Raw genomic sequence first — 13,368 nt, forward strand, 5'->3', positions numbered from 1 at the left:
GCGGACAGTTGCGGAGGAAATCCGCCACGTGTGGCCATGCCCTTTCAGGGTGATCCGCAGAAGAAAGCCGAGGCGGTTCCTTTTGATTATGCAGTTGATGCGCCGCGGATCCGCACGAGGTTTAGTCACGTGATTGGGAGGCGGAAGGTTGGCAGAGTTTTGATGGGTATTTCTGAGTGTCAAATCCAAAATGTGTGAATGTGGCCTTACAATGTATCAATACTCCCAGCAGGGGGCGCTATCACTCGGCATCACGTGTTTATCTGTAGTAGCTGTTGGTCGGGGGTGGGGAGAGGTGTCAGCTGCCGGGACAAGTGACAGCCGCAGGTTCAGCCGCCGGGACAAGTGACAGCCGCACTTTGAGCTCGGAGGTGTCTCTCGTCATGTCTAACGTGTTCTCCGCCTGCGGAGCCGTCTCCCGGGGGCCCCTGTTTGGCCCGCTCACCCGCTCAGTTCTGGGGTCCCTGGTGGTCTGTGGGAGCAGAAAGCTCCAGTCCCCTCCTGAGCGCAGGATGTCGGGCTCCGGGTATAACGTGCCCCTCAGCGCTGAAGAAGTGGCTCGTCCGGCCGGAATCTGCACCATGATGCGCCTGCCCTACCAGGAGTCTGCGGAGGGGCTGCACGCGGCGTTTATCGGGGTCCCCCTGGATACAGGAACCTCAAACCGGCCCGGAGCAAGGCAAGGACACAGCAGAGAAATGTCACATCTACAGGAAGTAACACTGTAACAAAGCTGCAGCTATGGGGGGACCAGAGTGATACTGTCTGCTGTGTATCTAATCCTATCATGTGTGATACTGTCTGCTGAGCCGTGTATCTAATCCTATCATGTGTGATACTGTCTGCTGAGCCGTGTATCTAATCCTATCATGTGTGATACTGTCTGCAGAGCTGTGTATCTAATCCTATCGTGTGATACTGTCTGCTGTATCTAATCCTATCATGTGTGATACTGTCTGCTGAGCTGTGTATCTAATCTGATCATGTGTGATACTGTCTACTGAGCTGTGTATCTAATCCTATCATGTGTGATACTGTCTGCTGAGCCGCTGTATCTAATCCTGTCATGTGTGATACTGTCTGCTGAGCCGTGTATCTAATCCTATCATGTGTGATACTGTCCGCTGAGCCGTGTATCTAATCCTATCATGTGTGATACTGTCTGCTGAGTCGCTGTATCTAATCCTATCATGTGTGATACTGTCTGCTGAGCCGTGTATCTAATCCTATCATGTGTGATACTGTCTGCTGAGCTCTGTATCTAATCCTATCATGTGTGATACTGTCTGCTGAGCTCTGTATCTAATCCTATCATGTGTGATACTGCCTGCTGAGCTGTGTATCTAATCCTGTCGTGTGTGATACTGCCTGCTGAGCCACTGTATCTAATCCTATCATGTGTGATACTGTCTACTGAGCCACTGTATCTAATCCTATCATGTGTGATACTGCCTGCTGAACCACTGTATCTAATCCCACCATGTGTGATACTGTCTGCTGAGCTGTGTATCTAATCCTATCGTGTGTGATACTGTCTGCTGAGCCGTGTATCTAATCCTATCGTGTGTGTGATACTGTCTGCTGAGCTGTGTATCTAATCCTATCCTGTGTGATACTGTCTGCTGAGCTGTGTATCTAATCCTATCCTGTGTGATACAGTCTGCTGAGCTGTGTATCTAATCCTATCATGTGTGATACTGTCTGCTGAGCTGTGTATCTAATCCTATCCTGTGTGATACTGTCTGCTGAGCTGTGTATCTAATCCTATCATGTGTGATACTGTCTGCTGAGCCGTGTATCTAATCCTGTCATGTGTGATACTGTCTGCTGAGCCGTGTATCTAATCCTATCATGTGTGATACTGTCTGCTGAGCTGTGTATCTAATCCTATCTTGTGTGATAATGTCTGCTGAGCCGTGTATCTAATCCTATCATGTGTGATATTGTCTGCTGAGCCGTGTATCTAATCCTGTCATGTGTGATACTGTCTGCTGAGCCGTGTATCTAATCCTATCGTGTGATACTGTCTGCTGAGCTGTGTATCTAATCCTATCTTGTGTGATAATGTCTGCTGAGCCGTGTATCTAATCCTATCATGTGTGATACTGTCTGCTGAGCCGTGTATCTAATCCTGTCATGTGTGATACTGTCTGCTGAGCCGTGTATCTAATCCTATCATGTGTGATACTGTCTGCTGAGCTGTGTATCTAATCCTATCTTGTGTGATAATGTCTGCTGAGCCGTGTATCTAATCCTATCATGTGTGATATTGTCTGCTGAGCCGTGTATCTAATCCTGTCATGTGTGATACTGTCTGCTGAGCCGTGTATCTAATCCTATCGTGTGATACTGTCTGCTGAGCTGTGTATCTAATCCTATCTTGTGTGATAATGTCTGCTGAGCTGTGTATCTAATCCTATCCTGTGTGATACTGTCTGCTGGGCTGTGTATCTAATCCTATCATGTGTGATACTGTCTGCTGAGCCGTGTATCTAATCCTATCGTGTGATACTGTCTGCTGAGCTGTGTATCTAATCCTATCATGTGTGATACTGTCTGCTGAGCTGTGTATCTAATCCTATCATGTGTGATGCTGTCTGCTGAGCTGTGTATCTAATCCTATCATGTGTGATACTGTCTGCTGAGCTGTGTATCTAATCCTATCATGTGTGATACTGTCTGCTGAGCTGTGTATCTAATCCTATCATGTGTGATATTGTCTGCTGAGCCGTGTATCTAATCCTGTCATGTGTGATACTGTCTGCTGAGCCGTGTATCTAATCCTATCATGTGTGATACTGTCTGCTGAGCCGCTGTATCTAATCCTGTCATGTGTGATACTGTCTGCTGAGCCGTGTATCTAATCCTATCATGTGTGATACTGTCCGCTGAGCCGTGTATCTAATCCTATCATGTGTGATACTGGCTGCTGCCCCGCTGTATCTAATCCTATCATGTGTGATACTGTCTGCTGAGCTGTGTATCTAATCCTATAATCCTATCATGTGTGATACTGTCTGCTGAGCTGTGTATCTAATCCTATCATGTGTGATACTGTCTGCTGAGCTGTGTTTCTAATCCTACCATGTGTGATACTGTCTGCTGAGCCGCTGTATCTAATCCTATCATGTATGATACTGTCTGCTGAGCCGTGTATCTAATCCTATCATGTGTGATACTGTCTGCTGAGCCGTGTATCTAATCCCACCATGTGTGATACTGTCTGCTGAGCCGTGTATCTAATCCTATCATGTGTGATACTGTCTGCTGAGCTTGGTATCTAATCCTATCATGTGTGATACTGTCTGCTGAGCGGTGTATCTAATCCTACCATGTGTGATACTGTCTGCTGAGCCATGTATCTAATCCTATCATGTGTGATACTGTCTGCTGAGCTGTGTATCTAATCCTATCATGTGTGATACAGTCTGATACACGTCACTATTTTCATGATACAGAATTTCGTTATCTACTAGGTTTGGACCACGTCACATCAGAGCAGAATCGTCCATGGTGCGGAGATATAATATCACCACTAGGGCGGCGCCATATAACTCACTGATGGTCGCTGATATTGGAGACGTCAACGTCAATCTCTATAACCTGACGGACAGCTGCCGGAGGATACGAGAAGCCTATCAGAAGATCATGGCGGCCGGGTGTTCGCCTCTGACACTGGGTAACGCTCTTCTGTATGTAGAGGCTTCGTTACAGAAGTTTTATGCGGATGATGGGGGTTCTTGATTCATTTAGATGGCGCTGACATATTCCGCAGCGCTGTACGGATTGTCTTCGCCTCGGATTACTATATCGCTGTTTTCTTTTGTGTAGGTGGAGACCACACCATCACTTACCCCATCCTGCAGGCTGTGGCTGAAAAGTAAGTGACCCCCCTCTGCTGCCGTAGCTGTAAATATCTAGAATATAATTAAGCCGGGCCGACCCACTGTATAAAGTGCTACAACTTTCTAATATACTTTGTGTTTCAAATCCTCACGATTTCCAAAATGTCTGCTTGCTGTCAGTGAATGGGAACATTCTTTACAATCAGAGACTTAATACTTCTCACAGCTTAAAGTTTGTTACAGTTGCATCCAGTCTAGACAATCCTCTAAACACATCAGCAGCACAAATCTCTCTCCTGTTCTGATTTGTTACAATGTATCAGTCTGGAGTCCAGGGGGGTTGTTTAGATTGGATACAATTGTAACAAACCCTCATGAGTAGAAGTCTTCCTTGCGTTTCAGACACGGGCCTGTTGGCTTGATTCACGTGGACGCTCACACAGACACTGGGGATCAGGCGCTGGGGGAGAAGATCCATCACGGCACCCCGTTCAGACGCTGCGTGGATGAGGGTCTCCTGGACTGTACGCGGGTTGTGCAGATCGGGATCCGCGGTTCCTCCTACAGCCCGGACCCCTACAAGTTCTGCAGGGAGCAGGTGAGAGGTGAACTTTACAATATCCCCTAGACTCGTCACACCGCGCCGGAGCCGTAAATCACAATGTCACCTTTAAATATAAATGTTCCAGTAAAATTTAACCTACGTATTCCAGAGTGCAAATCAGCCACTGAGCCGGCAGAATGAAATGAAGTCAGGGATGATTGTAAATGCAGCTCTGGCTGTGACTGGAGTATAAGACCTGATGTATTTGCAGTTGAGTTGCACATGACTGTGATTGGATCCTCTAGCATTGTCTCTGATGACATCATCGGACTCCTGTACCTTGCAGGGTTTCCGGTTGGTTCTTGCTGAGGATTGCTGGTTTAAGTCTCTGGTTCCGCTCATGACAGAAGTGAGACAGCAAATGGGGGACAAGCCGGTCTACCTCAGTTTTGATATTGATGGAATTGACCCGTCATTTGCCCCCGGTACAGGGGCCCCGGAGCTCGGCGGCCTGACGACACACCAGGTAGGACGCGGTCCGTGGAATTGTTAGTTCTGATGATTTCTAGGAATTCAGCAATGGGACGACTAAACCTGCTCTACAGGCCCCTCCCCTTTATTAAAGCCCCTCCTCCTGATGGATGCTCCTCCCCTCATTGTTTAGTTTCTTGTAGTTTATAATTATTCTGTCCTTGCTGTAATAGAAATCGTCTCTCCGTGCACGGACTTCCTGCTAAACCTGGGCTTATATACAGCCGCCACCATAAACAAGCAGCGCTGCAGTGTAAACCATGGGGGAGTTAGTTCAGCAACCTGAGCCTATGAGACTAGAGCTGGATCTCATACTCCAATAGCTAAGTGAGAATAATGGAGCAGAGCTGCAGGGTAAAGCATGAGGGATAAACAAACCAAAAGCTTGCGCCTGTGAGGAGATGGGAGGTGGATTTGGGGTACCTCATACTGCAATAGGCAATGCGGCTACTCTGAAGTCACTGATCAGGAGGTTCCCTAATGGAAGCTGCAGTGTAAAGCATGAGGTAGGGGTAGAAGAGCAGCCTGGACCATGATGCTTTGTGGCAGGGAACAGACACAATATAAGCAGCAACTAAGAATGACCGGTCACAGGGCAGTAACGGACTATCTGATATGTCTCGGTCTTGTAATTAGGCCCTGGAGATTATCAGAGGCAGTCGCGGCTTGAATCTCGTGGGTTGCGACCTAGTTGAAGTGGCGCCAGTGTACGATCAATCAGGTGAGTGATAAATTATCGTATAAAGAGAGAGATGACTTGTTAATAACCTGAGCAAACACTACATCTCCCACAATGCACGGCAGCAGAGCATAATCGATACGCAGACTGAACCACCAGGTGGCAGCAGTGAGTTGTGCACCTAGTTGGGCGGTCTATTCCATGATATAAATGATCCGTTTTATCCGTTTTCCCAGGTAACACTGCGCTGACGGCTGCCAACTTGTTGTTTGAAATGTTGTGTGCGCTGCCCGGAGTCCAGACCTACTAATCACGACAGAAGACGAGCAGCAGGGGGCGCTGTGTTTATATTTATACCCATTATTCCTGACCCACAGAACTGCAGCTGTAATCTGCAGGAGACAATTTAAAGGGGAACTCCACCCAATGAGCCAACTCACTTTGCAGGCTCCCTATGCAGCTGTTGCAGAGATCCAGTCAGACACGGACACTGCGGCCCCATTTATTCATTCTCATATGGTAGTAATGGAGGTTGTCAGAGCCCCGCCCCTTTTATTAATCACTTAATGTCAAGATCATCACTTATTTCATTAAACCTAAATCAACCCATAACGTTTCTGCCGCCAGGGCTGGGGTTTTACTCGTCAAGACTGTAGTATTATTATTATTATTATGATGTTATGCCGTATCTCAAGGATGTAATGTGATCAGAGGCGATCCGACCTCAGGGGCCCCCAGTGATCACAAGAGCAAAGGGATCCTTCACTGGATGTTACTCCCTCCCCCCAAGACCGAGCCAAGTGAATGGTCAGGAGTGGCAGCGTTCAACCACCTCTGCAGCCCCTTCATGCTGAGGATCAGTCGGATCACCCCCGATCACTGTGATCCTTGCAGTATTGGGTACGGAGGCGGTTGGCTGAGTCTTAATGTATCTCTAAAAAGTCCACAAATTGGGACTCACCATCGTCTACTCTGCCTGATTTCTTCCTAGTCCTGTGACTACTATAACCTGGCACCTGATTGGTCTTAAAGGACGTGTCCACCCCTGTAAATATTCATAGGCATCACAGCTACAGCCCAAATAACAGGAAACCAGATCCTCTGTGATCGAAATACTGGACCCCTAACAAAGCTGCAACGTGGCCACCGGGGTTTGTTTTTAAATCCTAGAGCAGGAAACGCCACATAAGGTGTACTGGCCCTTTAATTGTGAAGGTCATACAGAATGCATTACTCAGCAGAGGCCCCAGCGAGCACCCATCAGGGAGCATGTCACGGGGAGGCAATGACGTCATAGAGGGGATTCCGGACTCATGCGCCGCACACAGTATAACACAACGGCAGAGATTTACTAAGCATTTACCGCTAAGTTTGGCGCAGTTTCTGCCTGTCACCTCTAAATTTAGGACATTATTAATAAATCTCCCATTGTATCTGTTTTGCCCGGAGTTTTCCATTTAATAGGGTTTTCTGGGACTAGGAGACACCATCGATATCAGACTGGTGGGAATTGGAGTCCCTGCACCCCCACCGATCAGCCGACTGTAGCGATCCTCTTCATTGTTTACTCAGGCACAGCGCCATACGTTTGCTAGTGGCTGTACCTGGTACTGCAGCTCTGTTATTTTCTTCCTACAAAAAAAAAAAGTGCAAACTGATCGTCCGGACAGAATTTTACATTTCCTTGTTTGTTTTTTTTCTAGATTTATTTAATTTTTTTCTGTAAAAAATAAAGATCTCAGCACAAGGCAGTTTAACCATTTCAGTGCTTTAGGAGTAGGAAAATATCGTGCAATGCAACAATGCCAGACAACCTCTTCATACCATGGAGCTTGCGAGACGGACACATGCGTAGTGCCATATGGACGGAAAGAAAAATGGACAGGGTGTCCCCTAAAGGACTATGAAGAGCCCACCGCATACCCAAGACTAAAGTAGACTCACTAAACCTAACAGAAATGAGCCCCCCATCACTGCAGCTCCAGTCTCCGCACTTATTTATGACTGCAGTACTCAAGCTGTCCACTTGGTGGCAGTAATTAACATGAGTGCAGTTTTCAGGCAGCGACAAGTGATTGACAATGGTTAAAGGAGCCGTATATGTAATATTCAAGTAGCCTCATATGTAAAGAATTATTAGGGAACAAGGGGGGGGGGGGGTTAGTGTGCAAGACCCAGGAAAAAGCTTTGGGGGACCCTCTACAGAACAATATTACATTCTGCAAGAGCAGCGAGACTACGACTCCTGTGATCTATTCTGCATGGACAAGTCCATGTACACATTTTGCAGATTTGATGAGGATTTCTGCGTGTCAAGTCCAAAATGTGTGAACGGGGCCTTATAACGTGTAAATTCTCCCAGCAGGGGGCGCTGTCACTGTATCACGTGTTTCTCTGTAGTTGTTGGCCTGGGCTGGTGGTGTCAGGTGTTGAAGGGAGGGGGAGGGGTGTCAGCTGCCGGGACAAGTGACAGCCGCAGGTTCAGCCGCCGGGACAAGTGACAGCCGCACTTTGAGCTCGGAGGTGTCTCTCGTCATGTCTAACGTGTTCTCCGCCTGCGGAGCCGTCTCCCGGGGGCCCCTGTTTGGCCCGCTCACCCGCTCAGTTCTGGGGTCCCTGGTGGTCTGTGGGAGCAGAAAGCTCCAGTCCCCTCCTGAGCGCAGGATGTCGGGCTCCGGGTATAACGTGCCCCTCAGCGCTGAAGAAGTGGCTCGTCCGGCCGGAATCTGCACCATGATGCGCCTGCCCTACCAGGAGTCTGCGGAGGGGCTGCACGCGGCGTTTATCGGGGTCCCCCTGGATACAGGAACCTCAAACCGACCCGGAGCAAGGCAAGGACACAGCAGAGAAATGTCACATCTACAGGCAGTAACACTGTAACAAAGCTGCAGCTATGGGGGGACCAGAGTGATACTGTCTGCTGTGTATCTAATCCTATCATGTGTGATACTGTCTGCTGAGCCGTGTATCTAATCCTATCATGTGTGATACTGTCTGCTGAGCCGTGTATCTAATCCTATCATGTGTGATACTGTCTGCAGAGCTGTGTATCTAATCCTATCGTGTGATACTGTCTGCTGAGCCAGTGTATCTAATCCTATCATGTGTGATACTGTCTGCTGCCCCGCTGTATCTAATCCTATCATGTGTGATACTGTCTGCTGAGCCGTGTATCTAATCCTATCATGTGTGATACTGTCTGCTGAGCCGTGTATCTAATCCTATCATGTGTGATACTGTCTGCTGAGCCGTGTATCTAATCCTATCATGTGTGATACAGTCTGCTGAGCCGTGTATCTAATCCTATCATGTGTGATACAGTCTGCTGAGCCGTGTATCCAATCCGATCATGTGTGATACTGTCTGCTGAGCTGTGTATCTAATCCTACCATGTGTGATACTGTCTGATACACGTCACTATTTTCACGATACAGAATTTCGTTATTTACTAGGTTTGGACCACGTCACATCAGAGCAGAATCGTCCATGGTGCGGAGATATAATATCACCACTAGGGCGGCGCCATATAACTCACTGATGGTCGCTGATATTGGAGACGTCAACGTCAATCTCTATAACCTGACGGACAGCTGCCGGAGGATACGAGAAGCCTATCAGAAGATCATGGCGGCCGGGTGTTCGCCTCTGACACTGGGTAACGCTCTTCTGTATGTAGAGGCTTCGTTACAGACGTTTTATGCGGATGATGGGGGTTCTTGATTCATTTAGATGGCGCTGACATATTCCGCAGCGCTGTACGGATTGTCCTCGCCTCGGATTACTATATCGCTGTTTTCTTTTGTGTAGGTGGAGACCACACCATCACTTACCCCATCCTGCAGGCTGTGGCTGAAAAGTAAGTGACCCCCCTCTGCTGCCGTAGCTGTAAATATCTAGAATATAATTAAGCCGGGCCGACCCACTGTATAAAGTGCTACAACTTTCTAATATACTTTGTGTTTCAAATCCTCACGATTTCCAAAATGTCTGCTTGCTGTCAGTGAATGGGAACATTCTTCTTTACAATCAGAGACTGATAAGCCATCTTGTCCTAATACTTCTCACAGCTGACTGTTTGTTACAGTTGCATCCAATCTCGACAATCCTCTAAACACATCAGCAACACAAATCTCTCTCCTGTTCTGATTTGTTACAATGTATCAGTCTGGAGTCCAGGGGGGTTGTTTAGATTGGATACAATTGTAACAAACCCTCATGAGTAGAAGTCTTCCTTGCGTTTCAGACACGGGCCTGTTGGCTTGATTCACGTGGACGCTCACACAGACACTGGGGATCAGGCGCTGGGGGAGAAGATCCATCACGGCACCCCGTTCAGACGCTGCGTGGATGAGGGTCTCCTGGACTGTACGCGGGTTGTGCAGATCGGGATCCGCGGTTCCTCCTACAGCCCGGACCCCTACAAGTTCTGCAGGGAGCAGGTGAGAGGTGAACTTTACAATATCCCATAGACTCGTCACACCGCGCCGGAGCCGTAAATCAGAATGTCACCTTTAACCCCTTAATGACCGAGCTATTTTTTACGTTTTTCCATCGTCACATTCCAAGAGCTATAACTTTTTTATTTTTCAGCCGATGCGGCTGTATGGGGGGGCTTTTCTTTTGCAGGACGACTTGTAGTTTTTATTGGTATCATTGCGGAGTAGATGCCACTTTTTGATCAGTTTTCATCACATTTCATTTTTAAGGCAGGATGCACAGAAAACAGCAATTCTTGCAGTTTTTTATGGCGTTCGCCGCGTGGGTTAAATAATGTAATCACTTTATAGTCGGGGTCCTTACGGACGCAGCGATACCAAATGTGTAACTTTTTTTTTTTTTTTTTCTCCCCGTAATAAAGCATTTTGTTAGGCGCTATTCACATGACAGGGTTTCCCGGCCGCAGTAGGAACAATAGACCGCTCAGAAATTAATTCGGCATCGTGTCAATTGTCTTTACGTAAACGCTGCTTATATGTTGCGGGATTTCTCCGTTGAATTCAATGGGGATATAAATCCAGCATCAAATAGCAGTTCCGTTTTTTCCGGCGGATTCGCAGCCATCCCGCCGCCAAAAACGGAACTCAGAAACAAATAAATAAATACAATTTTGAACTTGCCTAAGAGTCTGAGTTTCATCCTCCTGGGATGACGCTTCGTCTCATATGACCGCTGCTGCAGCCAATCACAGGCCGCGGTCTCCTGGGATGATGTCATCTGCTGGCAGGCCCGCCTTAGTGCTGCAGTTTTTCACCCAGAATTCCCTGCGATAGACAGGGCCGATACGCTGTGCGCTTTTACGCAGTGTATCTGCCCCGTGTGAACGCAGCCTCATAATACACTGCAATAATTATTACCTGTCTGTATATATTAAGCACCTGTCATGGCCTGGCAGGCATTAACTAGAGGCAGACCTGTGGTGGGGGATGGGGAGGGTTATTAGGCCCCTCCCCCCGGCTGCCATAGAAGACACCGGTACCAGTGGCGTAGCGGCTGCTATGGGGCCCCAGGCATGAGGGGGCCTGTGTCGCCCGCCGGCACGGGCCCCCACCATGGCCGGAGGCTCCGCTAGCTGCCGCTATGGCTAATACAGCGCGACACCACTGAACACTACGGCAGATCAGGGAGGTATCTCCACGCTCTGCCATTAAAGGGGTTGTTCCTACAAAAGACACTACAGGATCTCCACAGGGGGGGGGGGGAGAGAGAGGCTACTGCATCGGAATAAAGCCCGTTAGCGGCTGGCGTAAAAATACTAATGGGCGGTCACTAACGGGTTAAATATAAATGTTCCCTACATATTCCAGAGTGCAAATCAGCCACTGAGCCGGCAGAATGAAATGAAGTCAGGGAGTATTGTAAATGCAGCTTTGGCTGTGACTGGAGTATAAGACGATGTATTTGCAGAGTTGAGTTGCACATGACTGTGATTGGATCCTCTCGCATTGTCTCTGATGACATCATCGGACTCCTGTACCTTGCAGGGTTTCCGGTTGGTTCTTGCTGAGGATTGCTGGTTTAAGTCTCTGGTTCCGCTCATGACAGAAGTGAGACAGCAAATGGGGGACAAGCCGGTCTACCTCAGTTTTGATATTGATGGAATTGACCCGTCATTTGCCCCCGGAACAGGGACCCCGGAGGTCGGCGGCCTGACGACACACCAGGTAGGACGCGGTCTGTGGAATTGTTAGTTCTGATTATTTCTAGGAATTCAGCAATGGGACGACTAAACCTGCTCTACAGGCCCCTCCCCTTTATTAAAGCCCCTCCTCCTGATGGATGCTCCTCCCCTCATTGCTTAGATTCTTGTAGTTTATAATTATTCTGTCCTTGCTGTAATAGAAATCGTCTCTCCGTGCACGGACTTCCTGCTAAACCTGGGCTTATATACAGCCGCCACCATAAACAAGCAGCGCTGCAGTGTAAACCATGGGGGAGTTAGTTAGAACAGCAACCCGAGTCCGTGATGAGACAAGAGCTGAATCTCATACTCCAATAGACAATGTAGCTAAGCTAGAATAAGTGAGCAGAGCTGCAGGGTAAAGCATGAGGGATAAATAAACCAAAAGCTTGAGCCTGTGAGGAGATGGGAGGTGGATTTGGGGTATGTCAGACTGCAATAGGCAATGCGGCTACTCTGAAGTCACTGATAAGGAGGTTCCCTAATGGAAGCTGCAGTGTAAAGCATGAGGTAGTGGTAGAAGAGCAGCCTGGACCATGATGCTTTGTGGCAGGGAACAGACACAATATAAGCAGCAACTAAGAATGACCGGTCACAGGGCAGTAACGGACTATCTGATATGTCTCGGTCTTGTAATTAGGCCCTGGAGATTATCAGAGGCAGTCGCGGCTTGAATCTCGTGGGTTGCGACCTAGTTGAAGTGGCGCCAGTGTACGATCAATCAGGTGAGTGATAAATGATCGTATAAAGAGAGAGATGACATGTTAATAACCTGAGCAAACACTACATCTCCCACAATGCACGGCAGCAGAGCATAATCAATACGCAGACTGAACCACCAGGTGGCAGCAGTGAGTTGTGCACATAGTCGGGCGGTCTATTCCATGATATAAATGATCAGTTTTATCCGTTTTCCCAGGTAACACTGCGCTGACGGCTGCCAACTTGTTGTTTGAAATGTTGTGTGCGCTGCCCGGAGTCCAGACCTACTAATCACGACAGAAGACGAGCAGCAGGGGGCGCTACTCCTGAACCATGGAGAAGACACAAATTTAGTAATTTCCAGCAGTCACTAGTCCCTTATATTTCTACCCATTATTCCTGACCCACAGAACTGCAGCTATAATCCGCAGGAGACAATTTAAAGGGGAACTCCATCCAACGAACCAACTCACTTTGCAGGCTCCCTATGCAGCTGTTGCAGAGATCCAGTCAGACACGGACACTGCGGCCCCATTTATTCATTCTCATATGGCAGTAACCGAGAGGTTGTCAGGGCCCTGCCCCTTTTATTGATCTTGACATTGAGTGATTATCACTTTATTTCATTAAACCTAAATCAACCCATAATGTTTCTGCCGCCAGGGCTGGGGTGTTACCCCTTTAATAGATTACTCGTTAAGACTGTATTATGTTATGCCGTATCTCAAGGATGTAATGTGATCAGAGGAGATCCGACCTCAGGGGCCCCCAGTGATCACAAGAGCAAAGGGATCCTTCACTGGGTGTTTCCCCCTCCCCCCCCCAACAGGGAAATTAAACACCGTGCCAAGTGAATGGTCAGGAGTGGCAGCGTTCAACCACCTCTGCA

At 48.1% G+C, this 13,368-nt stretch overlaps 2 protein-coding genes across 3 annotated transcripts; both read left to right on the top strand.

The window, feature by feature from the left end:
• The first annotated feature begins 263 nt into the window (after window positions 1-263).
• Window positions 264-7,346, top strand: LOC142661665 (agmatinase, mitochondrial-like). Of its 2 annotated transcripts, none has more exons than XM_075839085.1 (7): window positions 264-724; window positions 3,477-3,679; window positions 3,832-3,880; window positions 4,248-4,443; window positions 4,736-4,915; window positions 5,557-5,641; window positions 5,836-7,346. In XM_075839085.1, exons 1-7 carry the CDS (start codon window positions 384-386, stop codon window positions 5,907-5,909), a joined length of 1,128 nt encoding a protein of 375 aa, XP_075695200.1. In that variant the 5' UTR covers window positions 264-383; the 3' UTR covers window positions 5,910-7,346. The 2 variants fall into 2 exon arrangements, with proteins under 2 accessions (XP_075695200.1, XP_075695201.1); XM_075839086.1 differs by having other exon boundaries at window positions 267-679.
• Window positions 7,347-8,017: 671 nt separating this feature from the next.
• Window positions 8,018-13,127, top strand: LOC142662326 (agmatinase, mitochondrial-like). Its single transcript, XM_075840503.1, has 7 exons — window positions 8,018-8,430; window positions 9,052-9,254; window positions 9,407-9,455; window positions 9,843-10,038; window positions 11,581-11,760; window positions 12,418-12,502; window positions 12,697-13,127. Exons 1-7 carry the CDS (start codon window positions 8,135-8,137, stop codon window positions 12,768-12,770), a joined length of 1,083 nt encoding a protein of 360 aa, XP_075696618.1. The 5' UTR covers window positions 8,018-8,134; the 3' UTR covers window positions 12,771-13,127.
• The last annotated feature ends 241 nt before the right edge of the window (window positions 13,128-13,368 follow it).

The sequence above is a fragment of the Rhinoderma darwinii genome, chromosome 10 (genome assembly GCF_050947455.1).
Source record: "Rhinoderma darwinii isolate aRhiDar2 chromosome 10, aRhiDar2.hap1, whole genome shotgun sequence".
Lineage (NCBI taxonomy): Eukaryota > Metazoa > Chordata > Amphibia > Anura > Rhinodermatidae > Rhinoderma > Rhinoderma darwinii.